The 27,205-nt window shown below is 45.9% G+C and overlaps 13 protein-coding genes across 16 annotated transcripts; 8 read left to right on the forward strand and 5 right to left on the reverse strand.

Moving 5' to 3' along the window:
- The first annotated feature begins 1,692 nt into the window (after positions 1–1,692).
- On the forward strand, positions 1,693–5,132 carry LOC120448531 (zinc transporter 1). The gene is made up of 6 exons (XM_039630572.2): positions 1,693–1,869; positions 1,935–2,059; positions 2,841–2,938; positions 2,997–3,513; positions 3,631–3,865; positions 3,931–5,132. The coding sequence occupies exons 1-6, from the start codon at positions 1,693–1,695 to the stop codon at positions 4,126–4,128; spliced, it is 1,350 nt and encodes a 449-aa protein (XP_039486506.1). The 3' UTR covers positions 4,129–5,132.
- A 351-nt stretch (positions 5,133–5,483) lies between these two features.
- Positions 5,484–5,726, forward strand: LOC120448684 (drosomycin-like). Its single transcript, XM_039630822.1, has one exon. The coding sequence runs from the start codon at positions 5,514–5,516 to the stop codon at positions 5,724–5,726; it is 213 nt and encodes a 70-aa protein (XP_039486756.1). The 5' UTR covers positions 5,484–5,513.
- A 391-nt stretch (positions 5,727–6,117) lies between these two features.
- On the forward strand, positions 6,118–6,472 carry LOC120448313 (drosomycin-like). Its single transcript, XM_039630260.1, has one exon. It carries the CDS (start codon positions 6,149–6,151, stop codon positions 6,362–6,364), a length of 216 nt encoding a protein of 71 aa, XP_039486194.1. The 5' UTR covers positions 6,118–6,148; the 3' UTR covers positions 6,365–6,472.
- Positions 6,473–7,205: 733 nt separating this feature from the next.
- On the forward strand, positions 7,206–7,590 carry LOC120448392 (drosomycin). The gene has a single exon (XM_039630380.2). The coding sequence runs from the start codon at positions 7,274–7,276 to the stop codon at positions 7,481–7,483; it is 210 nt and encodes a 69-aa protein (XP_039486314.1). The 5' UTR covers positions 7,206–7,273; the 3' UTR covers positions 7,484–7,590.
- Positions 7,591–8,435: 845 nt separating this feature from the next.
- On the reverse strand, positions 8,436–9,651 carry LOC120450193 (phosphatidylinositol N-acetylglucosaminyltransferase subunit C). Its single transcript, XM_039633059.1, has 2 exons — positions 9,073–9,651; positions 8,436–9,006 (listed from the first exon to the last, which is right to left on the reverse strand). Exons 1-2 carry the CDS (start codon positions 9,571–9,573, stop codon positions 8,647–8,649), a joined length of 861 nt encoding a protein of 286 aa, XP_039488993.1. The 5' UTR covers positions 9,574–9,651; the 3' UTR covers positions 8,436–8,646.
- A 294-nt stretch (positions 9,652–9,945) lies between these two features.
- Positions 9,946–11,033, forward strand: LOC120450196 (dolichol-phosphate mannose synthase subunit 2). The gene is made up of 2 exons (XM_039633064.2): positions 9,946–10,307; positions 10,897–11,033. Exons 1-2 carry the CDS (start codon positions 10,199–10,201, stop codon positions 11,031–11,033), a joined length of 246 nt encoding a protein of 81 aa, XP_039488998.1. The 5' UTR covers positions 9,946–10,198.
- Positions 11,034–11,118: 85 nt separating this feature from the next.
- Positions 11,119–12,866, forward strand: LOC120450192. Its single transcript, XM_039633058.2, has one exon. It carries the CDS (start codon positions 11,119–11,121, stop codon positions 12,091–12,093), a length of 975 nt encoding a protein of 324 aa, XP_039488992.1. The 3' UTR covers positions 12,094–12,866.
- Positions 12,867–12,872: 6 nt separating this feature from the next.
- On the reverse strand, positions 12,873–19,412 carry LOC120450191 (striatin-interacting protein 1 homolog). Of its 2 annotated transcripts, XM_039633056.2 has the most exons (4): positions 19,156–19,412; positions 15,077–15,978; positions 13,291–15,017; positions 12,873–13,223 (listed from the first exon to the last, which is right to left on the reverse strand). In XM_039633056.2, the coding sequence occupies exons 1-3, from the start codon at positions 19,282–19,284 to the stop codon at positions 13,307–13,309; spliced, it is 2,742 nt and encodes a 913-aa protein (XP_039488990.1). In that variant the 5' UTR covers positions 19,285–19,412; the 3' UTR covers positions 12,873–13,223; positions 13,291–13,306. The 2 variants fall into 2 exon arrangements, with proteins under 2 accessions (XP_039488990.1, XP_039488991.1); XM_039633057.1 differs by lacking the exon at positions 19,156–19,412 and having other exon boundaries at positions 15,077–16,311.
- Positions 16,699–19,084, forward strand: LOC120450195 (probable phospholipid hydroperoxide glutathione peroxidase). Of its 3 annotated transcripts, XM_039633060.2 has the most exons (4): positions 16,718–16,846; positions 17,875–18,091; positions 18,317–18,640; positions 18,705–19,084. In XM_039633060.2, exons 2-4 carry the CDS (start codon positions 17,885–17,887, stop codon positions 18,894–18,896), a joined length of 723 nt encoding a protein of 240 aa, XP_039488994.1. In that variant the 5' UTR covers positions 16,718–16,846; positions 17,875–17,884; the 3' UTR covers positions 18,897–19,084. The 3 variants fall into 3 exon arrangements, with proteins under 3 accessions (XP_039488996.1, XP_039488994.1, XP_039488995.1); XM_039633062.2 differs by lacking the exon at positions 17,875–18,091 and having other exon boundaries at positions 16,699–16,846; XM_039633061.2 differs by lacking the exons at positions 16,718–16,846; positions 17,875–18,091 and adding an exon at positions 17,044–17,201.
- Positions 19,413–19,547: 135 nt separating the features above from the next.
- Positions 19,548–23,608, forward strand: LOC120450190. The gene is made up of 2 exons (XM_039633055.1): positions 19,548–21,141; positions 21,197–23,608. Exons 1-2 carry the CDS (start codon positions 20,593–20,595, stop codon positions 23,390–23,392), a joined length of 2,745 nt encoding a protein of 914 aa, XP_039488989.1. The 5' UTR covers positions 19,548–20,592; the 3' UTR covers positions 23,393–23,608.
- Positions 23,609–23,678: 70 nt separating this feature from the next.
- On the reverse strand, positions 23,679–25,603 carry LOC120449749 (osteopetrosis-associated transmembrane protein 1). Its single transcript, XM_039632383.1, has 5 exons — positions 25,375–25,603; positions 24,848–25,315; positions 24,605–24,792; positions 24,286–24,466; positions 23,679–24,232 (listed from the first exon to the last, which is right to left on the reverse strand). Exons 2-5 carry the CDS (start codon positions 25,176–25,178, stop codon positions 23,985–23,987), a joined length of 948 nt encoding a protein of 315 aa, XP_039488317.1. The 5' UTR covers positions 25,179–25,315; positions 25,375–25,603; the 3' UTR covers positions 23,679–23,984.
- A 622-nt stretch (positions 25,604–26,225) lies between these two features.
- LOC120448907 (drosomycin) lies at positions 26,226–26,438 on the reverse strand. Its single transcript, XM_039631130.1, has one exon. It carries the CDS (start codon positions 26,436–26,438, stop codon positions 26,226–26,228), a length of 213 nt encoding a protein of 70 aa, XP_039487064.1.
- Positions 26,439–26,666: 228 nt separating this feature from the next.
- On the reverse strand, positions 26,667–27,204 carry LOC120448430 (drosomycin). Its single transcript, XM_039630432.1, has one exon. It carries the CDS (start codon positions 27,003–27,005, stop codon positions 26,787–26,789), a length of 219 nt encoding a protein of 72 aa, XP_039486366.1. The 5' UTR covers positions 27,006–27,204; the 3' UTR covers positions 26,667–26,786.
- Position 27,205: the final 1 nt, after the last annotated feature.

The raw sequence follows: 27,205 nt of genomic DNA on the forward strand, positions 1-27,205 counted from the left end.
CCCTCTGCCCATCCGGCTCCCAGTTCATCCGATAAGCGGCGAATTGTTTGCTTTTTGCGCACAGGCTGCCAAATAAAAGCGACCGCCGGCGGCTTATCGGCCATGTTTATCTAGTTCGGTGATATACATATGTACATATAGATATGGCATTTCGCATATGGAGAAGATGTAAGAACGTGGGCCCAAAAGATCGGGTTGTGAGTACGTGAATGGGGTACCCATTTACCCATTTATTGGCATTACTGCGCACGGTACCATGCGATAGAATCGTTTGTGGCGTAGATAAAAATCAAAATGCAAAAGCGCCTTTGTTTTTGGCGTCTCGTGTGCCGATTATTCTAAAAGTCGGCGGATGGGGAGGGGCAGTTCGAGATAACAGCTACACGAGGAGATTGTGTAATCGCTTTGGCGATTGTTGGGATTGCTGGGGCGGGAAAATGCTGGTCGTGATGCGGTTTCCCATACAGTGGATTCTATCCAATCGCACAGTTTAGTGCCTCAAAGGTTCAGGATAAGGTCAAAAAGATTCACTAAACACAAGTGCATTCTTTTAAGGATCCCCATCGTATAAGCAATTAAGTCGTTATTACAATTTATTAAGTCATAAAAAGTAAATGTTGTAAATACAAGCAGGCAATGCAAGCTTTATTCATGGCAAACTGAATGTTTATATATTTAAAATATTACTTTTAAGCAGTGAGTCAGTGCTCAGAATAATCTGGACTGGGAAATACTATCTACGATTTAGTATAGCATTGTTTCGAGTGGATGTCAATTTCCCTTTATATTTTGGTTGCTTGGCAATATTTGTTGGGTTCTTGGCCGAAAATGCAAATTGTTTTCTTGCACGTCCCGTCGCCACAGTAGCTGAATTAAGCAACGTCACCCTTTTGTGTTTACCAACCCGTAAACCCAGCCATATATACACCATATATATTCCCCGATTTCGCCTGGCAACCGGGCGACTTCTCGACCAATGCCGATACACTTTTATACGCTGTCGATTCAGTTGAAAATGTTTTCTATTTTTGATTACACAACGCGCTCGTTGGCTTGCAAGCCGTTCTCGATCTGAAATAAAGCCAGCCATATAAGTTATTGCAGCTCTGGAGGAGCCACAGTCCTCCGGAGTCTTCCAAGCCGAAATGGAGTTATTTGCGTGAGTGTCGGATATGGAAATCCCAGCTCTACTGAACCGAGACACAATTCAAACATCAAACATCGACAAGCCCCTTTTTCAAAACCCTATTCTTCTTATAGCCGCTTTCAATTAAATCCCTCCCCTATGGGGCACTAAAACTTTTGCCTAAACAAAGGGCTCAATGAAACTAAATGAAAAACTGAAGCGAGCAGCACAGCAACAATGGAAAACAATTGAAAAACTCAATTTGTTGGTAATTTGTTTGGGCGTGCAATAACAATTTCCGAGCTTGGCACATTGCAGGCTATTTGTTGACTGCATAAAGAGGCAGTTGAATGAACTGAGAACGAACTTTGATTGATATTTCGAAAGGCATATTGAGGGAATATTCTCAAGTTGGGGGAATAATAGGAAAACTTCTACAAGTCGAATAATGGTTTTCTTTGGCAAATAAATTGTTTCCATGACTCCAATTTTCTAGTGTGAGTGTTTTCAAAAAATAGAATTTTTAACTAACCTGCGACGTTCTTATCTCTTGCAGTTTCTCCAAAATGGCCAAGTACTCGGGCAAGAAATGCCGGCTGCTATCGATGATGTGGCTTACGGCGTTCTTCTTCTTCGTGGAGATCATTGTGGGCTATGTGACCAATTCGATGGCTCTGGTGGCGGATAGTTTCCACATGCTGGGCGACATCGCGGCCCTGGTCATATCATTCCTGTCTGTGAAGGTAAGTCCCTGTCTTACCAGAAAAATACAACTTGTATCACTCACCTCATCACTTTATCTCGACAGATGTCTCCGAAAAAGTGGTCGAAGAACACCTTCGGCTGGGCCAGGGCAGAAGTCTTGGGAGCTTTGGTCAACGCCGTGTTCCTGGTGGCCCTCTGCTTCAGCATCACCATCGAGGCTTGCAAAAGGTGAGTGTGAGGTGGTGATCAGTTAAAACTGTTTGGCAGAATTTACAAAATATTTAAAATAACAAAAGCACTAAACTAAGACAAGCTTCAATGGAATCAATTTTGAATCAAGCGAAAATCTCAACTCAACTAGCTTTTTAGATAAAATACTCCAAGATTGTTCCCCATTTAGAATAATTAACATAGTTTTATTCGGCCGTTTTGCATTTTGTTTTGCATTCAAATGGATTTGTTGTTGGTACCAACTGCTTATTAAATGTGGCTCTGAAACTAATTAACTCGGATTATAGCTCGCTCTCCTTTAACTTCGTAACTCCCCAAACGCAAATGGCTTTAATATTTCCACTCATTACGGCTCGTTGATCCGTGCCCAATACCCACTTGTTTGATGATCTGACAGCAGTAAGCCGTATTATGAGCAAAAGGCTTGCCTTGGCATCGACATGTGTTAACGTGATTTGTTTAAATTTTCTTGAATTACTCGACTCCGTCTGTGAGTTAATTTGTTGTGATACATTCACATTATATCGTCACCTTTCAGTCTGTATTTGTGCATTGGGTTATGTGAATTATACGCTTTGTTCATTTACATTCCGGTCACATTTTGTGCATATTTATCGAAAGCTTTACCAGGTGATTATTTTGCCAATAGCTATAGATTCCCTGCAGAAGCCAACTACACTGCCAAAAATAATAACTAACATGGGATTTTATAAGTGTTTTCGTTATGCTACAATTTTAATACAATTTAAATAAAGTAATACATTTTTATTTATCACAGATTCATTGAGGAGGAACCGATTCACGAGCCTGAACTGCTTGTTATCGTGGGAGCCTTGGGCCTTCTGGTAAATGTGATTGGACTTTGTCTGCTTTACGGTAAGACCAACAGATACAAATGAGAGTAAGCCGTCCTACAAGTTGATCTACATTGCAGAGCACGGCGGTCACCATGGACACTCACATGGCGGCGGACTCACACGTAACCACAGCCGCCTCACTGAGTTGGCCAACATGGACGAGGGCGAGGATGAGCAGAACGACTTTGCCTACGAGAAGCAGAAGGAAAAGCCCCCGGTCAAGAAATCCAGCCATGGACACAGTCACGATCCCGGCCAGATGAACATGCGCGGCGCCTTCCTGCACGTTTTGAGCGATGCCCTCGGCAGCATTATTGTCGTAATCAGTGCTGTGGTGGTGTGGAAGACGGAGTGGAAATACCGATTCTACATGGATCCCGCTCTGTCCATCGTTCTGGTTGTCCTGATCCTCCACTCTGTGTGGCCGCTGCTGCGCGAGTCCGCTTTGATTCTTCTGCAAACGGTACCCACCCACATCCAGGTGGACGCCATTCAGAAGAGACTTCTGGAGAAAGTTGATGGCGTGCTGGCTGTGCACGAGTTCCATGTGTGGCAACTGGCCGGCGACCGCATCATCGCCTCTGCCCACATTAGGTGAGATTTACTTATTAAAAGAGTTACTACTACCTGCTTAAAATGGGAAATGACAAGAAGCAACCATATAGAAATCATTTTGAATGCAATCTGATCCATCTTTTCTAAACATTGTAGGTGCCGCAACCTTTCAGAGTACATGAAGATTGCCGAAAAGGTTAAGGAGTTCTTCCACAACGAGGGCATCCATTCCACCACCATCCAGCCGGAGTTCAGCGAGATTGAAGGCTGCAACATGTCCGATGGGACTTCCAGCATCAACATGAGCGGCTCCGACTGCTGCGCGTTGGATTGTCCCACTACGGATGAAGGATGTGTCAAGGCCACGTGCTGCCAAAACAACAACAAATTGGTAAGTTTTCCTAGTCCATATAGAACATGTAGAATTGTGTAATAAATTTTAAATTTAAATTGTAGAATCAACTGCCCTCACCCACCAGCTCGCCGTATCTGTGCCGCCAGCGAAATGCCGCCCGACAGGCCGGCGATGTGGAGGCGGGTTCCCTGCTGGAGGCCACGTCCAGTGGCAATCAGGGAACCTCTGGCGCCTCCACCGCAGGAGTGCCCGCGACCGCGATAGGGGCCACGTCAACGCCGAAGAGCGATTTGGTTTGACGACAGCCACAGCAGGCGCAACAACATGTACACTTTGCCACGACCAAAACGGAAACCGCAACCGCAACAACAAAGGCCGCCACAACAGCAGCAGCAGCAACATCAATACGTGATATAATGTACGAGCCAAGCGCCAACAACCAAGTGGTCTCCAGCGCACAGGTGGACGTCAATCTCGGCCTGACGGTGACCGCCCAGCGGCGACGGGAGCTCCAGTTGCATGCCGAACAACAGTATCAGGAGCAGGTGTCACCACTGAGTACCAGGAATGGCGATGAGGTGGCACTCTAATTAGGAGCCTAGTTTAAAGTTAATTGTGCAAACCGCTGCAATGGAGACTGGTCTGCCATGGTGCAGCTTTCGTGTTTTTAGTGTTTGTATCATTATTTGTTCTTAGTGGAATTTAGGCGTAAATGAGAGTGGGACAAGTACGGTCGACTGACCGTTGAGCTAGTTTAATTAAAGTAAAATCAAAAATGAAAATTGAAGAACACGATTATCTATTAGTGCAGAAAACAAAGTTTAAAGAAACATGCAGTTAAGGATGTCATTCATATACTATATAGTATGTTAAACCTATTCGATTGTAGTTAATTGCATTAGTTTAGATCAATAAGTGAGCCCAACCAGCAGAGAATACATATGTACTACGTTTTTTACATTTTGAGAAAGTTTATACATACGTGAAATAAATTATTGTATTCAATAGTTACCTACGGATTAGCAAATGACTAAAGACAGTTTACAAAATACATAGGTCCACGCGCATGTGTGTTTTGGTGTATGGTTAGGCATAGTCCCTAAATCTTAGTAGTTGTAATGCTATCTGTAAATGTTTTTACCACAACCGAGAACCTAGTTTTTATTTAATTTTAATCGTATCGAACTTTATAATGACTATAATATACATTTAATGCAAACATCATGTATTATTTTATGATCTGCATTACCTTTCACATGTATATGTTTGTAAATAAACGCCAAACATAATCAAACCAAGCGAATAGAATGCAGTTTTGATCAAAATGCCCACTTGAACAGTCCTAAAACAAGCGGTGAAGTACCTACGATTGTTTGCCTTCAAAGTTCAACAGTATCTCATTCCTTGACTCATTTTGTGGATTGCTCCAACACGCAAGATTGCGAGCTCTGTCTCAATTTTCCTGGAAGCTTATCGAATTCGGATAAGAGTGCCTGTGTGACATAACAATTAATTCACCTATTTCAGTAGGAAATGCATCACAAAGGATGTTGAAACATTCTGAAAAAGATGGTTGGCAATGCAAAGGGGTGTAGTCCTATATAAGCGTTCCCATAAGCAGTCGATACCAAACGTTTTCAAGAACTCAAGCTAAACACCAGACTCATTGAGCACATCAGTTGCAATGGTGCAGATCAAATTCCTTTTCGTGTTCCTGGCTGTGATGACGATTGTTGTCCTGGCGGCCAACATGGCTGATGCCGATTGCCTTTCCGGAAAATACAAGGGTCCTTGTGCCGTCTGGGACAATGAGATGTGCCGTCGTATCTGCAAGGAGGAGGGACACATCAGTGGCCACTGCAGCCCCAGTCTGAAGTGCTGGTGCGAAGGATGCTAAATATCCTAAATTTCAAAAGTGTATACAGTATATATTATTTCAAGCAAATATAGTTTCAGTTTATCACTCATACGAACCGTTGTCTCTTAATTTCATTTTATAAGTAAGTAACGAAAGTATATAAAACAAAAAATGCATAAAGAACTAGAAGGTATACCAATTCTAGCTCAATGACACTGATCTTCCCATAATCATGCTGAATATTATACAGAATTAAAACAGGTAGGTGAAGTTCAATATCTTATTTAGTTTTTCTGGCGTGAAAAGCCGAAAAGTATGCCTTTAGGAAAGTATAATGCAGTTATTTGCATTTTCACCTTTATGCTAATCGGTTGACACACAGATTCCGGGCCTATATAAGCGCGCACTCCGGTTCAAGAAACTCAAAAGTTAAGATTGTAACCAAGACTTAATAGTAAAACATGGCTCAGATGAAAGGCTTGTTCGCTGTGCTCGCTGTGGTGGCCATTGTCCTTTTGGCCGCCGACTCGTCTTCGGCCGTGGATTGCCTATCTGGAACATTCAGTGGTCCTTGCTGGGCCTGGGATGGAGAGCAGTGCCGTCGCCTCTGCAGGGAGGAAGGACATGTGAGTGGACACTGCAGCGCCAGCCTGAAGTGCTGGTGCGAAAACTGCTGAGATCCCCTCAGCTCTCAACGTGTTCATATTCTGGAATGTCCAAACATGTTTCAAGCATTTTTTATTGTTTTAAAACAGAAAATAAAGAAAATACATAACGACAAATAATACAGATTTTTTCCACTCGTTCTAAAATACAAAATAGTATACTACTTCTTAACTTCTAAAAAATTAAAATTCGAAAATATTACTATTTAATCTGAGGCTTTTGAAATAAGATTTGGAAAAGATTGAAATAAATAATTAAACAGATAATAAGCATTTAAAAACAAGAACAGCCATAGAATATTTCATTCTTAGCAGTAGATAGAAAATCAATTTTCTTTTTTGAACTCAAAACTTTATAACCTGCAGAAAAATATCTAAAACTGGTTGTTCAAGTTGTACTATTTCCCTCTCTATGGGAAATAAACAACATCTTAACGTGTTAATATTTTAATAAATCAAACATGTTACAGCGGCAAGTGCAAGTTTGGTGTTTGAATCTGGTTCTGGGTTTTCCTTGGCTTCTCGACAGTTGTACACTGTATGCATACATTTTATTATTCCAACTGGTTTAATTAGTTTCCTAGAAGTCTCGTGATAAATAGCATTCTTACAGAAGAAACTTTGTGATTCACTAGTTTCCTTAGGACATTTTCCAAAATGATCGTTATTTCAAAACGAATACTTTTTTGAGTCAGTTTTCGTGATGTTATCAGCCCCAAAGTACGCCCTTTGAAGAAAAACAATTCCATAATTATCTCAAATTATCTGCTAATCAATTCCATAAGTACGCCGAAGTTGGCAGAGTCCAGATCATCGGGCAGAGAGATCCCGATCCCTATATAAAGCGGTTGCTGGGGGTTTGGACTCATAAATCAAGTCTGAATTGTTCCGACAGCAGTACTCTGATTCGAAACTGACAAGATGCAGATCAAGTTCCTGTACTTCTTCCTGGCTGTGATGGCCATCTTCATCCTGGGCGCCAAGGAAGCCGATGCCGACTGCCTCTCCGGCAGATACGGAGGACCCTGCGCCGTCTGGGACAACGAGACCTGCCGTCGTGTGTGCAAGGAGGAAGGACGCTCCAGTGGCCACTGCAGTCCCAGTCTGAAGTGCTGGTGCGAGGGATGCTAAGCCATCCTCCAATCCATCTTCGTTGCTCTAAATTGCTAGAAAAACTACTAAATATTATAGTTTGTGTATTGGTTGATAACTATTAATAAACATATTATTGCAACGAACTGAACGCTATTATTCTGGGTTTTTCTGTTTTTCTAAGTACAACATCACATATTGTGTTTAAGTGAATCTCAATTATACAAGAGACTTGATTGATGGAAACTGCTCTGGGTTTTCCTAGTTCGATCGACTCTGTTACTTTTGTGGTCAGACAAAATCCAAGATTCTAATCTATAACTTTTTAATGTAATATGTAGTTACTACAAAAAAGGATTTCTTGAAACGTTATCATGTTTAGCTTAAATTCAAAACCTTCTTTAAGATGGGTCATTAAAAAATCGTTCCCTTTTATTTAAACAAATAAAAACGGCTTAGGTCATTCTATGTATACAATGAATAATTGCAGAAAATAGTGCGCTGCGTAAGGCGACACCTTATCAGTCATATGATATGATATAATCAGGAAGCTTTATCTTTTAAGAATGCAAACTGAAACTGCGGTAGAAGCTTAAAAGACAACACGTTTACATCAACAATTAAACGCATAATATAACAATAATTCTATTTCTGGTTAAACAAGTAGCTTCTGTCACTCATCCATATTCCGTAGTCTATGATTAAAGCAATTGACTCAATTTATTTGCTTTAGGTAGGGTCAAATATTTACAATGTATGTACATGCGAATTTTTAATTGTTATCTTTAAAACGAGTTTAAACCGCAAACGATAAGCAAGCCTCGACTTAACGCATTTTTAACCTGAGTTAACCCCTCTTATAAATTCTTTAGAAGGAATTAACTACCGCATTTAAAATTTAATTTATTAATGGCTAAAATCTTTTTTGTTGGGGTAGGGTATGCCTTTTGCAAATGCTTAAAACCCTTTCACATGAATTAAAACACGAGACTTACAGACTTTTGAAAAGTATAATTTATTAAAAGGCTACTTACAAACTAACAGACATAACATGTTAAAAAAGATAAACATCAACAATAGTTTGGAATGAGTTTACAAAGTTATACAAATAAGCGTGCAAAGGGTTAGTGATCAGTGAAGTGCTCCCCGACGTCGCCGTCACCCAGTCGTGGCGGCAACTGTTCTGAGAAGCGGAGCTGCCGCTATAAGTTATCATCCAGATTCTCTTCGGTGTTCTCCTCCACAATGGCCTCATCCCAGGGTCCGTGGATGTTGAACTTGTACTGCTGCTGCCACACGAATATGAACGGGCAGACAAAGTTGATAAAAATGGTGGTGGAGGCGTACAGATAGAGTACCGGACGCGATATACAGTACAGCGCCATACAGCATATTGCAAATATAGGCACCATGAATTCAGCATGCCAATTCGCTTCCGTCATTATGGGATACAGGACGAAGAAGACGGCGGCCTCGACGAGGAGCACAAAGGCGTGATACGAAGTCGGCAGGCGGGAGGCCAGGCAAATGGCTCCAAATATGGCGGCATTCAGCGAGATGGCCTGCGCTTAACATGGAATATTAAGTATTTGTATTATATTGGAATCTTAGGTGTTTATAGTCCCTACCTTAGAAACCATGGCCACATCCAATCCATAGTGCCCAAATATCAGGTTGCCCAAAAGGACAAAGAAGGTCATCGTGTATATGGTGTCCGTGCTGATGGCCTGCGTTAGGGTATGCAGCATCGGAGAGAACAGGTAGCCAAAGAGGACCACCGTGACAAGGGTTTTGGAGTCCTCGCCCAGCAGGGCCCAGCTGAGACTCCTTCTTCGGTAGCAAAGGTATCCGATGCCCGTGATCCCGCAACTGGGCACCAGGATCGTGGTGGGCGATACGCTGTCGCTGAGCATAAGTTGGTAGAGTATCAGGAAGCCGGTGATGCAGGATATCTGATTATTGAGTAATGTAATGCCGGCAATCGCTTCGGATAATGTGTATATTCTACAATGTAGATTCGTCCGCAAATCCTTCAGAAAGCTGGCATCCGTGTAGTTGTCCGGATATTCGCGGTTGGAGTAAAGGTTCTTTACCCATGGCTGCCGTTTCGTTTGACCCTTTTTTACCATTTTTAAGTCATTTAAAAATTGTTTATGTACACGGTCAGTATCTTTTACGCTTAACGTAATTTGCTGTTCAGTATATACCAATAAGTTAGAACACTTGCGGTATTTTTAGATTTAAAGTTACTGCTCACACTGTGTTAGTGATGCAAGTTTCGGTATAAATATCGATGTCACATACAGGCAGTTTAATTTAAATACTTATCAAAGGTCCTCATTATTTGGTTCCTTTACCCTAAAAATGGTTAATATAGGCCAGCTATGCTGATATCTTAAATTTAAAAAAACTGTACTCCATAAGTAGGACTGTCATCGCTTACTATCGACATAAAAATCCGCTAATGTCGCGCAAAACAATTACTTGACCTATCGATACTTTCTCGAGTGGTTAAACCACCACTATCTTGAATTCGGAAATTTTTTGACGCACTTGTTTGTTTTGTTTACAATTACACCACGGAAGTGAATCCGGGAGCTGGGAAGTATTAGGGATTCGTGCGACGGGACAAGGATTAGTGGACAGTGGAGCAGTCCGTCCGGGGAGAACGACCCATGAGAAGTTTTATGCACAAATCGCCGGTCGCGTGTTCCCTCGCCCGAGAAACCCCAGAATTTCTGAGAATAGCTATTTATGGCTTCGAATGCGCAACTCGGGAAAATCATTTTGATAGCCGCAATCGCCGTGTTCTTCTACTACTTCTTTTGGGTGGCCGTCCTCCCGTTTATGCTCATCGATGAAGGTGAGTTCTCCACTCTTTCCGTTTCCCCATCCCCCCTACATACATAAGTTTTATTGAATAATCTCGCGCTTTTGTGCAGTAATTAAAGTGACGCCGCGACGTAAATTGGCCACGATATTCCAGTATGTATATATGTATAGCGTTTATAGTCGGCGGTGTTCGCGGATGAACCCGTGCGTTTCACAGAGGTGGTACCTGGAATGCGGCTGTACGATGCTCTAAGCTTGGGTCAAGGTCACCGACGACTAGTGATAATACGAGTACAGTAGTCACCTGATAAGTGCGCACTCAAACCGACTTTCTTTATTAATTAGGTTTAGATTCGGCAGTAAAAACGAAAAGGTTTTTATAATTGTTGCTAACTGTATTCATTTGAACCAAATCTGGGTGTGTATTTGGTTAATTATTTTCGGTAGTTGATTTTTCCTAGGTAATGACTATTCACTTTACATTTAACGATTGAACGTTTGCCATTCCGTGACAATTCCAATTTGTTCCTATTAAGCGTAATCGTAAAAAACAATCTATTAACATTTTACAAAGATAATATCTATAAAACTGACTGAGTTTATTTTACTAACTTTTACAGGCAATCCCATTCGGCAGTTCTTTCCACCGCTGAAGTACGCTTTCATAGTGCCCACCGTGTTCGGGGTGATCTTCATCGGCGGCATCGCCGCGTTCTCCTTTTACCACATCTGGAGCCTGAGAGTGAAACGCGATTAGGGGGTTATCCGGAGGTTATCTTGCGCGGTGCGAACGTACGATTCCACTGAAAAACAAGGAAGAGCGATAGTCAGTTCAGGACAAGATGCCGCAGTGGCTGGTCATTGGAATCTCGGGCGTCACCTGTGGTGGCAAGACGACGCTAGCCCACAGCCTGCACGACTATTTCAAAGGTCTGAGTGGAGCTCCGCTGTGGAACTCTCCGTACACCATTGGCGAGGTGCGTCTGATCTCGCAGGATGACTACTTTCTGCCCGTGGAGGACAAGCGTCATCAGCGGAATGAGGCACTCAACGCCATCAACTTCGAGCTCATCACCTCGCTGGACATGGCCAAGATGCTGAACGACATAGCGCAAATTATCAAGGGGCGCCATGTGGCACCCGAGCCACCGGAGCAGCTTGTAACCTATGCCAACTTTGAGCACTATGCCCTGCAGTTCCAGCAGCAGTACCAGTACAATGCGAACTACTACAAACAGGCCAATGGTGGGGTCTACCAATATGCACCACAGCAGCACCCGAGACATCATCACCATCACCAGCAGCACCACCATCAGCAGCAAATCCAGCAGCAGCAGCAGCAACAGCACATAATGCGCATCAATGCCCAGATTGCCGCCCAGCTGAGGGACAAGAAGATAAACTTCCTCCTGGTCGAGGGTTTCATGATCTTCAACCAGCCGGAGCTGCTGGCCCTGTGCAACCTCAAGTACCACTTCCATCTGCCCTATGAGAAGTGCTTCGAGCGACGCAGTAAGCGCACCTACGATCCACCCGATGTCACGGGATACTTCGAGCTCTGTGTGTGGCCGCACTACGAAAAGAACTTTAGCGAATACCGCGACTGCAAGGAGATCACATTCCTCAATGGCGAGATCGCCAAAGAGAAGATCTTCAAGTTCGTCCTCCAGCGCATTGTCCACTACTTCGAGGAGCGTTGCGAGGTCCCAGCTCCTGCTCCCGTCGTCTGTCCGCCGCAGCAGAAGCGTTTCGGCATGCTCTACATGGGTCCGAGCAATAACAACGTCATGCCGACAGCGTGTCCCATGGAGCAATAGATTGTCCGTGGATGCAGCGTACAATAAATGAAAATTGTATAGTAGTAGGATGTTAAACGGTTCCAAGTTGTTTGGATTATTACTCCGAATCGTGACTAAAATCCCCATTTTACGGCGTAGTTGTAAGCTACTATTAGGGTGGTTCGATTTTAAATTGTTTAAAAAATATCATCTACAACCACTTATTATTGAATTCAAATTAAAAACGTGTATTTTGGAACTCGGGCAAATTTAACCTCCGCAAAGTCCAAAGAAAAGTGCAGTATTGTTTAGAGAATATTTTGATTGTTTTTGCCCAACCTACAACTTCCCAGGCCAATTTGCTTACAGTTTCTAGCTTCTTTTCACAAATTGAAAGAAATCGACCCGCCCTAGAATACAACTATTATTAGTTAGTCTTTATTTCGTATTAAGATAGTTATTATGGGTGACATGGTCTCTCTTGTGGAGAATGCTCTTGTAACCAGATTGTGAAATGAAGAAACTCGGTTCAGGAATTCATATTTAGCTGTGCTAACTATTATATTGTATTGTTTACTATTACGTCATGGAATTTTGCAAAACCCCAACGAGGCATTTGGTGTCGGGGCGTGTTTTAATGGAGTCGAAAAGTTATTGTACTATATAATGGATATTTATATATGCACCTTGTAAATACCGTAGTGTATATTTACCAAATTAAACCTAGCTTTAAGACTATGACCTAAATGAATTATATTTTTTTCTTGTGCGAAACAAAACACACATACGAATAAACAGACATTTAACCTCAAGCCAAGTATCGTTTTCGAACTAGCAAATTTGTTTATTCCGCTACAGAAGCCAATTGCCGCGATCCGTTTCAAGGGCTCGTGGAACAGGTAAAATAATAAATATATAAATTAAAAAATACAATCATTACATATACACCCTTGTCATCGCTATGGGGTATTCGCGTATGCTAGTTATTTAGTTAGTGAAGAGGGGCGCAGCGGAGACGCGTGGCTTGCCAAATTATTGCCAATTCAGTGAGTAGTTGGTGTTCCAATCGTGGTCGGGCTACATGGATTATATCAATGTACTTCTTAGTGCTTACAATTACGTTAATAACTTTTCGCTTATATGACGCATATGTGGATCCTACAGGACAGCTGCAATTCAAAAAGGACACATGTAAATACAAGTGTGGAAAGGCAGAAGCGGGATGCAGTTGCTCACCGACAGCAGCCCTGCCCTAGAGGGCGTCCCAGTCGGTCTGACTGTTGTAGACCTCCTCCTCCAGCCAGACCGCGTAGTTGGCCTTGAAGTAATCCGTCAGCTCGACCTTGCGATCCCACCAGCCCGAGTGACCGAAGAAGGCAAAATCGGAGTGAGTTAGGATCTCGTCGCTGGGGAAGCCACCCTCCACACCATAATCGTTGAGCTGCTGCTGCTGATTGTGACCGCCATTGGCTCCGCCACCGTTGTTGCCGTAGCCATTTGCGTCGCCATTATTGCCGCATCCATTGTTGCCCGCCATCATGTTGGATTGCTGGGCGTTCTCCGCATTCTGAGCTGCCGTGCCGTTGTTTCCACACTTCTGGGTGGCTTCCGGATAGCGTCGCAGATTGAATCGATCCACGCAGGCCCGCAGCGTGCACTCCTCCGCCTGGAAATCCCAGGGACGCGACTCCAGGTCGTTGCCGAAGGCCCAGTCGTCGTTAAGACGATGCCGCACCTTGGCGTAAATTGCACTCATGGTCTTCATATTGGACTTGCGCCACTGGCGACCCAAATACTTGGTCTGCATCTTGAGCAGCTTCAGCACGTACAGCTGCATCATGGCATGGCGCACCTTAAGCGTCTTCTTTAGGATCGGTGCCGACTTGAACACCACCAGCATCATCACTCGTGAGTGTTTCCACTTGATCAGCTTGTTGAGGATGCGCAGCAGGTTAATGCAGGAGAACACGTTTCGCCAGGAGTAGGATTTATCGGACATCTCGCCGCCGTACACAAAGCTTTCGCCACTTAAATCCGGTTGCTCACCAATCACACACGACGGGAAATCAAGCAGGGGAATGGAGTTTCTGGTGTTCACGTACTCGGTGATTGTCTGATTGAAGAACTTCAAAACCAGTGGGATGCAGTTGGCAAAAACCAGATGCTGGGACATGAACTCAAACTGGTAGACATGGTTTATCTTGAAATGCTTTAAATATAGCAGGATGATGGCCGAGACAGCCTTCACAATGATCTCTTTGTGCCGACCAATGTCGACAGTTAGCTTTGTTGATTGGGTTGCTGTCAGCGGCATCTTCCTAGGCAGCACATCGGCCATTATGTTGATGCTCTCCGTCTTGGACTTGGATGTTGGCGATGCCGCCAGCAGGACCTTGAGCAGAGCGATCATATACTGCGGCAGGTTTGGCAGAATTGCTTGGTACAGCACCTCCGCCGGGGTCAGTTTGATTTCGTCCTCGTGCGTGGAAATGGGGTTTCTAGCTATGTCCTCTTCCTTCTTGATTTGCACATCGGCCAGACTCATATACATGTGCCGCTGCAGCGTCTTAAAGCCCTCGTGAATGGGTTGCGGCAGTCCAGCCAAACTCTCGTGGTCACCAATTAGCGAATAACCGATGAACTTATTCCGCGAAATGTCCAGAAACTGATCAATGTCCTTTTGTCGCACCTTTGGCGTCCAGGGCAGGCGAGCCGTGATCTGTACAGGAGGCACAGCAACGGGTGGCTGTGTTAGGCTTGGCTGGTTGTTCGGATTTGCCGTCGAGGTGGTGGATGCTGATGAAGAGGGATCATCGTAGGGTCTGTAGTACTGAGAGAGCTCTTCCTCTCCGTTTCCGCCATTGCCGCTCCCATTGTTGGCATTAGTTTGACCCTCGTTGCCGCCCATCTCCATGTCTATCTGCTCCGGCTCGTCTAGGAAGCGCTGCTTCATCAGAGAGCGTCTGTGTGGTGAATAAAATGAATTAGTGAATCCACATAAGTGATTTAAGATCCCACTTACTTGAAGTTCCTCTTGGGATACTGGTTCTCCAGTATATCAGTGGCTGTGGCCGGCGGAGAGCTGGCTCGCATGCACTTAGTTACCTCCAGCGTGTCCTCGGTGATGGGTTCCAAGCCCACCTTTAATCGATACTCGTTCTTGAGATTCTTGAGCACATCCATGCCGCCCAGTCCCAGCAGGGAGACTTTCCACAGTAGCAGGACAACCTTCTTCATGGGAAACTGCGGTGCTGCGCCACTGCAAAACCTTGTAATCATGCCCAGCAGCTTAACGGCCAAGAGTTCGCCATCTGGTAGTGGCGAGTTGATCTCCTGCACAAAGGAGTCGGCCAGCTCCCTGTAGTCCTCGCTGCCCCTTTCCCGTTCATCGCGAATCGTCTCCGTGATGATGTAGAGCACAGAGAGGATCACCCGTATGTCCGTGGAGTCTACAAGCGTGACGTTGGTAATCTTCACGGCCACAATGTCTGGGGAGCAGGCGCTTTCGATCTCCATGTTGAGCAGGTCGATGAAGGAGGCGAACACACCGAGTTGGTAGAGCACTAGCACGTTGTCCCTGGTGATCTGGTGCTGCTCCTCGTCCGACTGCACCTCCGCCCAGCAGCCCTGAGCCAGGTACAGGATGCATCGGGCGGCCTGCATGCGAAATGATCGATCGGAAACCTCCAGCTGGTCCACCAGCTTCATCACTATGCCGCGCTGCGAGGCGGAGTCCTGCTTCTGCCAGTTGGGCGGCAGATCGTACAGCTCCATCTGGTCCTCGAAGGCCTTCACGTTCATCTGGAACTCGCTGAACTCCGTGTAGCTATACAGCTCGGCGATCTCGTTCTGGTAGCCATCCACGTCGGAGTACACGAAGTCCAGGTCGGGCCCATCGCAGTTGGCGTCCGCATCGTGGGTGTCCTGCTCGAAGGAGTTGTTTATGGATGTGAGCATCATTCCGGAAATCCTTTTTCGCCACCCAGGGATCTCTTTTGTGTGTGTGCGAGCGTATGTGTGTGTAGGTGCGTAAGTGTGGGCTACGCGTGTATGTGTATCCTGCGGCGGTGGGCGGTGCGCCTGGCGTGGGCGTGGCTGCTCCTGCTCGCTGGCTTTCTCTCTGCCAATGTCTTAGTAGCCCATGGACATACCAAGCAATTCGCACTGCATTTCACTGGGAAATTTCGTCTACAATTTGTTTCTCGCCAACAAAAACGCACAATGGAAAAAGAAGAAAATTCGTACGACCGTTTGCGGTGTGGGTGGAAAATACTAAACACCAAAATGGCATTGGCCGTCTGGCAACGCTGTAGAGGCGGGTGTGGCAGCGCTGACAGTGATTGCGTCAATTTTGCCGCTATTTTAAATTTGAAATAGTGTTTTTGCTTACTCTAGGTTTATGTCCAAAATTCGAGCTAAATATATTAATATATATTATAATTAATATTGTCAATGATGACTAATGGCAGTAATGATTATTCATTATTCTGATTTCATAACCTTGTTATGATGAATGCCCACACAAATAAAGAGTCATATCGAAACATATTACACCGCTTATAATGTTATTTTTATATATATATGAGAATGTAGGGCTTTTCTCGCCACACTTGGCTACTCTGGAAAAGTTGCATGCCTAGTGTGACCATATGCGAATAAGCTGATTATATTATCAAGTGCTTTCACCTACACATATAAATAAGGCTTTTCGCAAGTCGCCGGTTTCAGTTTTATTTACGCTTCGAAAGTAAGAAAGTGCCCAGTGCTATTAGTCATTGCAATTACGACATAAGTAAGCCCAAACAATAATACCCAGCGAGATAAAGCGCACCTTAATCAGCCGAAAAACACAGCTGGTCCGATCAGACAAGAATATACATATATGTACATAAATAAAGAAGGAAATCTGTACTTTGCTCCCGATTTCCGCACATATCAGCGTGAGCTTGCAGAATCGCAGCATTCCCATTCTATATTTGTATATCCCTGCATCCGAAACTCGGCGCAGATCGTTGTGAAATCGAACACATCACATCACATAGTTTATATACTTGTAAAGCAGAGTAATGGCCGGTCGTTCCATCGCGCACTTTTTTCTGGGATCCGTGGCTATCGCCCTGGGATCGTACATCTACTTCACCATGCAAGTAATTACCCACGACACTAACTATCCCTTCAAATTGCTGTCCAATCAACTCGAATCTACTGGAATCGTATCGATTCGCATCGAAACTCGGATAATCGCTTGCATGTGCAATGAGCGGTGTGGCACACCCGATAACGTGGCCCAATCCTGGCCAGATTGAAGGTTACAGTGCGTGTCCACTGGTTGGCGTGACTCATGGCGATTAATGTACATATAGTTCTTGACTTTGACCCCGTTGAATTATGCAGTGTCACTGTGACCAGAAGTCACAGGTTGTAAACTGTGATGTAGTATTGGGCGCTGATAGCAGTTACATATCTAGGGAATAACAACCCAATATCACAATGCGAAATATTCTGGAAAGCTTATCGTTGGCTTGTCAAATGCCATCTATACACCCACCACATAGTCCACAGACGTTGGAGCACCTTCTTAATCGGATATAAGATTAGCTTTAAATTAGTAAACATTTACTAGTACTTACTATAATCATTTTCACTTTGTTAACTATCCGTATATGAGTAGCAATGTTTTGATTTTTATGTCTGCCTATTGAATTGTTTTAAATCGAATGTTGTTGAATCTCTTGTTCCACTTTATAAGTACACTTTCACACCAGTAATTTCCTTGCCTAATTTGTCACTTAATTTGTTAATTCTGCCGGTTATTTGCAGCGTTTAAAGAATGAGTCTCAGGCAGTTTCAGAACATTTCCCGCCAGGCCCTCAGGTGCTACTCCATGAGGCGGACCATGGGCCCCGTCCTCGAGCTGAGCCGGGGTCAGAGGCAGTGCCTCCGCCTCTGCACCGTTCTGCTTCCCGTGAGCTGTGCGGCCACGCCCTCCTCCGCCGCCGCCTCCTCCCCAGCCGCCCGGCACTCCACAGCAGCTGCCGTGAGTAGTGCTGATTGCTAGTTTCCCTAGCTGACTAGATGCCAACCCGTTGACTAACTCAGTTGCTTGTCTCTGCGCCAAACTAAACTATGTTGCCTTTGCCTATATCTTTGCCACTGCCTGTGTTCTCTGTTTTCTGTTCACTGTTCCCCAATGAACCATGGGGAATGGTTCACACCCATTAATAAGAATCCAGTGCTAACTGCCACTCTCCATTGCTTCCAGATCGACATGTCTGCTAACGGAGATTACAAGAACGCCGCCTCGATCTACGAGTTCACCGTGAAGGACACCCATGGCAACGATATTTCGCTGGAAAAGTACAAGGGCAAGGTGGTCCTGGTGGTGAACATCGCCTCCAAGTGCGGCCTGACCAAGAACAACTACCAGAAGCTGACTGATCTGAAGGAGAAGTACGGCGAGCGCGGCCTGGTGATCCTCAACTTCCCGTGCAATCAGTTCGGTTCCCAGATGCCGGAGGCCGATGGCGAGGCCATGGTGTGCCATCTGCGCGACTCCAAGGCCGACATCGGCGAGGTGTTCGCCAAGGTAAGGCTATTCAAGCTGATGGTTGATTGCTCGAGAACGATGTAATAACTTGCCCTGCCTGCAGATCGACGTGAATGGAGACGATGCTGCGCCGCTGTACAAGTACCTGAAGGCCAAGCAGACCGGCACTTTGGGCAGCGGAATCAAGTGGAACTTCACCAAGTTCCTGGTGAACAAGGAGGGCATTCCCATCAACCGATATGCGCCCACCACCGATCCCATGGACATCGCCAAGGACATTGAGAAGCTGCTGTAGATGTGCCCTAGTCGTTAGCTGCCCTTTTGGACTGTGTTTTCGCGTAGCTTTAGCTTGTTAACCGCCTGGCCACAGATAGTCTTGTGGCTGGCCGCATGCACCGCATGGTATATATATTGTCTACTCCCTAATGGCTTTTTGATTCCCACCCGCAAACCTAATAAACGCCATTCGTGGTTACCACACTATCACATGGGTGTTTGGCGACGCTGGGCACGTACGCGGATCGAGATTTGGAATGGTATCAATGCGCACTTACCGTGTCAAGAGAAGCGCGCTCAAGTCGCCTACTCGAAGCAGCAATGCTGTTGAGCACATTGATGCCCGATTGGATGGACTGGATCTTCGAGGATCGCGCGGTGTTCTTGCGGTCGCAGTTTTCTTGCATGGCGCCACAGCTTTCACGGGTCCTTACAAATGTCGAAGAGGGATTAGCTTTTCTGTTTCCAAGGTAGATATATGTTTTTTAGGTGACTGCAAAATTTGGAGTTGTCATATTGAGGCGAGAAATGAAGTTGACAAAACTAAGGCGCTTACCTTATAACATAAATGTAATGATGTTTTCAATTGTAAAGTTTAAAGTTTAAATTTAAACTTTTTCGTTCAACTTTATGACCAAGCTGACAGTGTTTTTGAACTAATTAATCATTGAAAGGACCTCGATCAATTAGTGTGAGTTTCAGATTTTCAAACCCATATTTGACTTTGCCCATACTCATATTATGATGTGCAAAACAAGGTAGCTATAAAAAATATTCCTTAAAGTCTTGCTTTTTTAATAAGTAGTAGTAAGGAGATCTTTGATTTATAGTACTCCCTCTTTTCTGATTTGTCCTTACTGGTAAATTTGAGTGCTGAAAAAACAAGAGTACTTTACATTAACCTTTACCTTCTTTCCGAATTCGAGTGCCTCGAGTATTCGCCAAATGCTCACCAAACTTCGATTGCGCAACTTTGCCTGACCAGCACCCCCAAAACCGAAAATGCGAATCCATCAACCCATTGGGGCGCCAAACTCGAGCTGCTCCTCCTCCATTGGAGCAGTTCAGCGTCTCGGCCGGATTTCAAGTTCAAACCAGTAGCCAACGGAGCGGCGATTCCGACCTTCCGACAATTACATGAAAATGCAGCACTCACCATCTACGGATGCCATCGAAATTCGCTGTCGAGATCAGGCGGAGAAAAACCATGTTTGAAATCAAATGATATATATGAGCTATAAGTGCTTCCATCAACTGTATCTCCCAGTTTCTCTCAGTGTTGGTGCGTGCCACACAAGTGTGAAGCGATGACAGCAATTTGTTGAATGCATCATCGATCAAATGCGATCGCTCGAATGCCTTTAATTGTAGAACTGGGTTAAGCATCTGAGACTCATCCCTAAACAGTTTGGCCCAGGTCAGTATCGAAGCTATTGGAGCTAGTGGAGCTATCATAGCCATAGCATGCATTGCTATTCCCAGTGCTGCAGTTGACTTTGACACTGATCGCGATCGCGATTGCGAATGCGATCGCTCCCCCAATTTCGAATCCGAATCCACCCGAAATCCGTATAAATATGCGGAGCACACTCCACGATCGATCAGACAGCGGTCAGCGGTCAGCTTTGGTGGTGGTCAGCAGTGATTGGACTGGCAATTAGGTTTTGTGGAGCTAGGTGCTTGGACTTTGGTGCAGGAAACAGGATCAGAACAGGATGTTTCGAGGAGTGCTGGTGCTCCTGCTGGTGGTGGTGGTGGTGGCCTGGTGCCAGGTGGATGCGGCCACCCATGTCAACATCTCGATTGCCCAGCAACCGGCCACGAATCCGGCGGATGTGAAGTACGTGGATGGCATGGCTCCGGCGGAACTGAGGGCGGGTCCTCAGCGGGATGAGGATCAGCAGTTCCAGCGCATCCAGGAGCGACAGCAGCAGGTGCTAGCCCAGTCCCAATCTCATCCGCAACAGCAGCAGCAGCAGCAGCAACAGGTGTCTCAAACCCAGCAGCAGCAACAGCAGCCCCAGCAGCTGTCTCCTCGCCAGGGATTGGGACTGCAGCCGCCGGCTCAGAGTCAGCCACCCATGTCCAAGAACGGACGATTGCCCCGTCGCCGCAATCACAGCAGACGTCCCGCCATCCACCAGCAGCCACCGCTTAGTGCTCATAGTGGCCAGTTCCGACAGCGCAACCAGCAGCTGCGCCAGAACCAGGAGTTCGAGCGCTACATCCAGTCCTACCACAGCCATGGACCCACCGTGGAGACAGTAAGTGGTACCGAGGTAATACTGTAAATCGTAACTTACCTAACCGGCTTTCCAGGTCTACGAGTCATCGAATCCGTCCCCGCAGCGCTATACTCAAACCAGCTCCGGAGTAAGTTCGTCCTCCTCAGTGGAGGATGCGGCTCCCCAGAAACTGGTCACGATTGGAGGACATCGGTCGCAGCAGCTGCGCATGTTCGAGCGCCAGGTGGCTGCACCCGTCTCCACCCAGGGACAGAGCGCCAATGTGGAGGCGGCCCAGGACAGCAAGCCCATCTACGAGCCCCAGCAGGCGCCCATTCAAACGGCCAACATTGCGCCGCCGGTGAGCTCCAGTTCGTCCTCCGCCTCCAGCGCCTCCTCGTCCGCTCCTGCATCAAGTCAACCTGCTCCCGCTGCGCCCGCCCTGCCATCTGATTCGTCATCCGGCTACGACTCCGCTACCAGCTACAATCGCCCCAGCTACGATCCCAATGGCTTCAGCTACGAGGATGCCCAGGACGTGGAGTACCAGGATCAGTACCCGCCGGAGGTGGATGATGGCCAGGGATACGAGGACTATGCCGATCAGTCGGGCTACCAAGGCGGCTCTGGCTACCTGCCACCAGCTCCACCCAGGAGCTACGCACCGCCACAGCGTCCCCTGGTCACCAAAACCATTCAGATCGTGCAGCCAGCTCTGAAGGCCAAGAAGTACGAGGTGCGTCATCCGGCCATCCAAAAGGAGTTCTACGACATCGAGGAGCGCGTGGTGATCAAGCCGGCGGGAACTCTGGTCGTCGAGCTGGAGCATCCGGTTGCTAAGATACCCAAGGGCGAAACCCTGCTGCCCTTGGGACATCCTCATCCCGCAGTGGCGTCCGCCTACAGCAACAGCAACACTGGTCAAATCCAATCCCAGACATATAACAACAATGTGCCCGAGTACAGGCCATCCTACGATGCAGCTCCAGCTGCTAAGGATCAGCAGACCACCACCATCGGCTCCAGTGTGACCACGATGCCCTCCTACGATCAGCAGCCCAAGGATGACTTCGTGGAGTCCCGGCTGCAACAGCAGCAGCCCCTGGGAGATGTCACCGATGGTGGCAAGAGTTCACCTTCCTTCATATCCGGTGTGGATGCCAGTGGAAACGCGGTGAAGATCAACGCCAAGCATCTCTCACCCAAGATGATCCAGCGCGCGGAACCGGAGCAGGATTACTCCCGATCCGGCCAGCGGGTCTATCAGCAGAGGAATAACTTCAACCGCCAGCCATACAACCAGGACGACGACTACTTCTCGGGGGAATATCTGCCCAATGTGAGTGCCGGCAGTGTGGACGCCAAGCCAGCGCGCCTGGAACTGGCGGAGGAGAAGGAGGACGAGCGACCCACGCAGATAATCAAGCACGAGCACAAGATTCATCTGCCGCCCTCGCAGCACAACATTTATCTGGGACGCACTAGCCAGACTCCCCTCAAGGAGCGAAGGATCCAGGAGGTGCCCGCCCAGGTGACCGAGATAAAGCCCTACCTCCGGAACCACGCTGGACCCACCGTGCTGTATGCCAAGTCTCAAACTCCGAGGACCTACTACAACCAGCCATCCCGACAGCGCGTTGCCGAGGAGCTGGACTACAGTGCGCCCTACTCCCAGATGAGATTCAGCCCGGATAATCACTCCTCCAGACTCGTCCAGTCTTCCCGGCTGGAGGAGGCACCCAAACGAGAGGAGCAGCAGCCCAAGAAGGAGCAGCAAAACACCCACATCCAAATCCAGATAGCCAGTGACCAGGAGAAATCCGCTGTGGTGGCCACCACAATTGCGCCCGACTGCGACAGGGGACAGCAGAGAGCCGAGCTGAGGCAGCAGAAGTCGCAGCGCTTGATGGAAGCGCCCAGTGCCGAGGTGTCCGCCACCCAGGCTACTCCGTCCCAATCGAAGCCGCAGCCCGATGTGGATGTATCGCTCAATGGAGCCGCTGGCCATCTGAAGCCCAACGAGCGGGTGATCGCAGCCACTGCGGCGCCAACCGATGCCTCGGCCACCAGCGAGACCTTCCACAAGCGTCGCATCGTTGTCAACCATCCGTTCCAGACGGTGCGCGAAGTGGTCGAGCACGAACCCTTCACCAACTACCACCAGATTCAGGTGAACGAGCCGGCTCCGCCCTCGCACTACCACCAGGCCTACTACCAACCGCCGCTGCAGACCCACGGGAGTTTGGTCCACTACCAGACCTCGTCTGCACATGGCAATCTATATGGATAAATTAGGATTAGGGAAGAATCCGAAGGCGACCAACGAACGTACACGGCCAATGCACTTCCTTTGTTAATCGTTATCTTAGTGTTAGGTTAGTTCCTTAAGCTAGTACGCAAATCCGGTGGAAGGGCCCTTTCCATGATGACATGACCCTGATCTTCTTTCGCCCTAATTCGATTTAAACGCCTAGGCTTACGTGCAGTTTTACTTGCCAACAATAAAGCGCATACAAAATGCTAAAAAGAAACTTTTCGACTTTAAAGTAGCCTGCCACTTTCTAATGCATCTAGTGTTCATTTGAACATTTTGCTTTAACAGCAATGACTTTAATATAAATATGATATCACAATGCATATGGCTATACATTTGCTTTATAAAAGTGTATTATATTTGGTTAGGCACAAGGCGGAGATAATTTTTCGAAATATATGGTAATAGAGGGCATATCAGAAGCACAAAAGCTATCCGCACAATTATTAGGTAATAGAATAAAAAATCTGTTAAATGCGCAGAGCTTTGCTACCCCAGGATCCTCTAATTTATAAATATCCTTACACTGATATCGAAGGTTCCCTTATGGACACTCTACCTGGTTTTGTTACGCTCGTTTGGTCTTAGCAAGCGGCTCATCGTCACTGGAGTAGTCGGATTCGTTACTCTTAGGAACTTTTTTTCTAAGAGGCGGTTCTTCATCACTCGATTCGTCCAGCAGGTGAGTTCCCGCTCCACTCAATACATTGGCGATTTTTTCCGTTCGGGCGGAGATGACAGCAGGATCTTCTACTGGAGTGGACAGCACGGCAGCCGTGATTAGTGTCGACGTGGAGGGCGCGTCCAGTTCAGGTTCTAAAATGCCAATAATCAGTTTATGAATTCTAAGCAATGATGATGTTTCGTACCCTGCTCATTAAGCAAACCATGATTGGCTTCCCGCCGCTTGGTCACTACGATTGCCGTGATATAGAAGGTTAGTATGGGGAGCAGGACAACTACGCCCACGGCGATGAGGAAGTTGGTCAGCTTTACCTCGCGTTGACAACATTTCAGCGTTTTCGACCAGTTGAGACGAGTGCGGTTCATCTGAATAGGAAAAGATGATAATATTCAATTATGCATACAGCTGTGCAATATGAATAAATAAAGTATAACAATTAAGTCTCTACAAGTGAAGCCCAAAAGTGAAATAACAGGCACACGTAAGGATAAGGCCTGACTTACATTGTCCTGCAGATCAAAGCACACCTTTCCGCCGACTTTCGTTTCCATGCTGAGGTAGAAATCATTCAGACCCACGTAATCGCTTTTGCAGGTGTAGCAAACCAGATCCGGCCCAGTAGAGTCCAAGCATTCCTGCAACTTTGTTGCGTTGTCATCGTATATTTTCCAAAAATTATCCCTGAAGCAATCTGAAAGGTTGAAATAGATGAGTGACTGCCAAAAGTGTAAAGTACTGATGCACACTTTCGCAGTTGGCCTTCTGCCACAGGCTGGTGAGGATTCCTTGGGTGGTGGCCACTATATTGATCCTGTCCGAGTTCAGATACCGCTTGGAACAGTTGGCGTCCGCAATTAGGTTTCCATAATCGTGGCTAAGAGCCCGGTAGAGATCAACGCATCCCTCACACAGATTCACGGGCACCGACTTTGTGGTGGCGCAGTAGATGAACTTGCTCTGCGCATCGGCAAGTTCGCGAAGCAAACTCTCGCAGGTTTTATTCTTCACGGCCAGCACCGCGTTAAACTGTCCACTTAGGGTTAGGATAAGGCCCAAGATTGCAATATATCTCCCCATCTTTGGCTGTGCTTCGTTGGAGACCAAGTAGAAAACCGGAAGAATGGAAAGCCGGGGAATCCCCTGGTGCTTCGGTGCGTTGATTCGAGTGCTTCCTTTTCGTCCGAGCAAGTTCTTCTGCGTAATGATACGCCTATCTGGAGGTGATTGTCGTGTGATTAACAGTTGGCATTAATAGCAAAACTCACATTCTTACCTTCTGCACAATAAAGTTAGTTAAGAATGCAACAAACTTAACTTTAAGCTTAAAAATTGCGTATATCTTTGTGTTGCCTTTGGCTTTCGAGTGGAGGCATTAAAGTATGAATATATGCTGTCGAAATTCAGTTACTTGCAAACTAAATAGTTGACTTCTTGCAATAGAAACAATTATTTTGTGTAATTTATAAACAAAACAAAAGCAATAGCTTGCACTCCTCCAAAACTATCGGGCCTTTGGTACTTCGATTCTTTTTTAGTGAGGAACCGCCATGAAGGCTGGCAACATCTGGCAGCGCTAGAAATATGGCGCGAACTTTTAAATTTCTTTGCCGGCTATTTGGCAGTTTTCTTTCCTAAATTGTAAATTTATTTTAAAATGGATTTTAATTCCTTAATCATATTCAAATTTCCCTCCTAGTGATTCTAAATTGCTTAGTAGGTCATTACAAAAATAGATCGCAATGTTAACTTTTAGGCAACTGCTGATCGATCTTAACTGCTGATCAAACTCTGAGCATTGTTCATCGTTGATTTGTGCAAAATCTGTATGCAGCCTTGCACAATGAGATTATTTCAATGAAGGAAGGCTAAGTGTGGCACATAAGTAGATGCATAAATGCGGGGAAGTTGCAATGCTTAAATACATATTTTTAGATATGGATGACCCAAAACAACAGAGTTGATCGATTATCGAGAGGTAAGTAAAACTTGGGGTTTTTCCGTTACTAATCCAGTTCCCATGGTGAAAATAATACATAAAAATAGGTCAGGAGAGTTAGTTTATTTATTACTCAATGCACATTGGTAGACTTGTCCAACTGAAGTGCGTTTATATGTACATCTTCTTCAGCATCCTTCGCACCAACATTTAAGACTGGGGCTGCAGTGACCACCGGTTCGTCCTTCCCTCTGGCAAATCTCCCTACACTTCTTCTTGTGCCATACGTAACAGGAACCCCGAAATTTTCCGGAAAGGCAGTCGGCAAAGGATTCATCCGCGCCCAGGACAACCAGCATCAAGACAGCACACAGTGCAAATAGGAACTTGATTTGCATCATTTCGGTAGCAGTTCTGGTGACTTTTGGCAATTAACGAATTTAAACCCACAAGAAATTGATAGCTCTCCACTCTTATTAAGAGCTTATATACCCTTCAATCTGAAAGTTTAACGACGCTGTGGTGAAATTAATCTCGGGGAGATAAATATATTCACCAAGGCTTTAGGGCTGAATTTACAATGCCAACACGAGGCGAATATAACAATACATTCAGCGGAACAAAAAGTATTGGATCTTGACTTGATTTTATTTTAAACAGTTGCGAATATTAAGGGAATTGGATTATTCATGCAGAGAAGAGCTCATAGAAGTTGTCCAGTTTCGGGGAAATAATATAGGATCTTGCATTCAACATCCTTCGCACCAGCATTGCAGCCTGGAGCTGCAGTGTCCACTGACGCGTCCTCCTCCCTCCTCCCGGCAAACCCTCCTGCAGGCCTCATTGTCCCAGACGGCACACGGTCCTCGGTATCTGCCGGAAAGGCAGTCGGCATCGGCTTCCTTGGCTCCCAGGACGACCAGCATCAGCAGAGCGAAGAAGGTGAACAGGAACTTGATCTGCATCATTTTTGAGTCCTTTTGAGGTTGTTATAATCAATTGAAATTCGAATCAATTTGGTTTTCAAGTGCCTTTCGATGAGCTTTTATAGGGCTAAACTAGTCGATATCGCTGCCAGCGTCGTTCGATTTCTATTGTATTATTATTTCATTTATTTATTGAGTCTGGATAAATTATACAATAAAAACAGAATCCAAAATAAACGTGT

Source organism: Drosophila santomea, chromosome 3L, assembly GCF_016746245.2.
Source record: "Drosophila santomea strain STO CAGO 1482 chromosome 3L, Prin_Dsan_1.1, whole genome shotgun sequence".
Lineage (NCBI taxonomy): Eukaryota > Metazoa > Arthropoda > Insecta > Diptera > Drosophilidae > Drosophila > Drosophila santomea.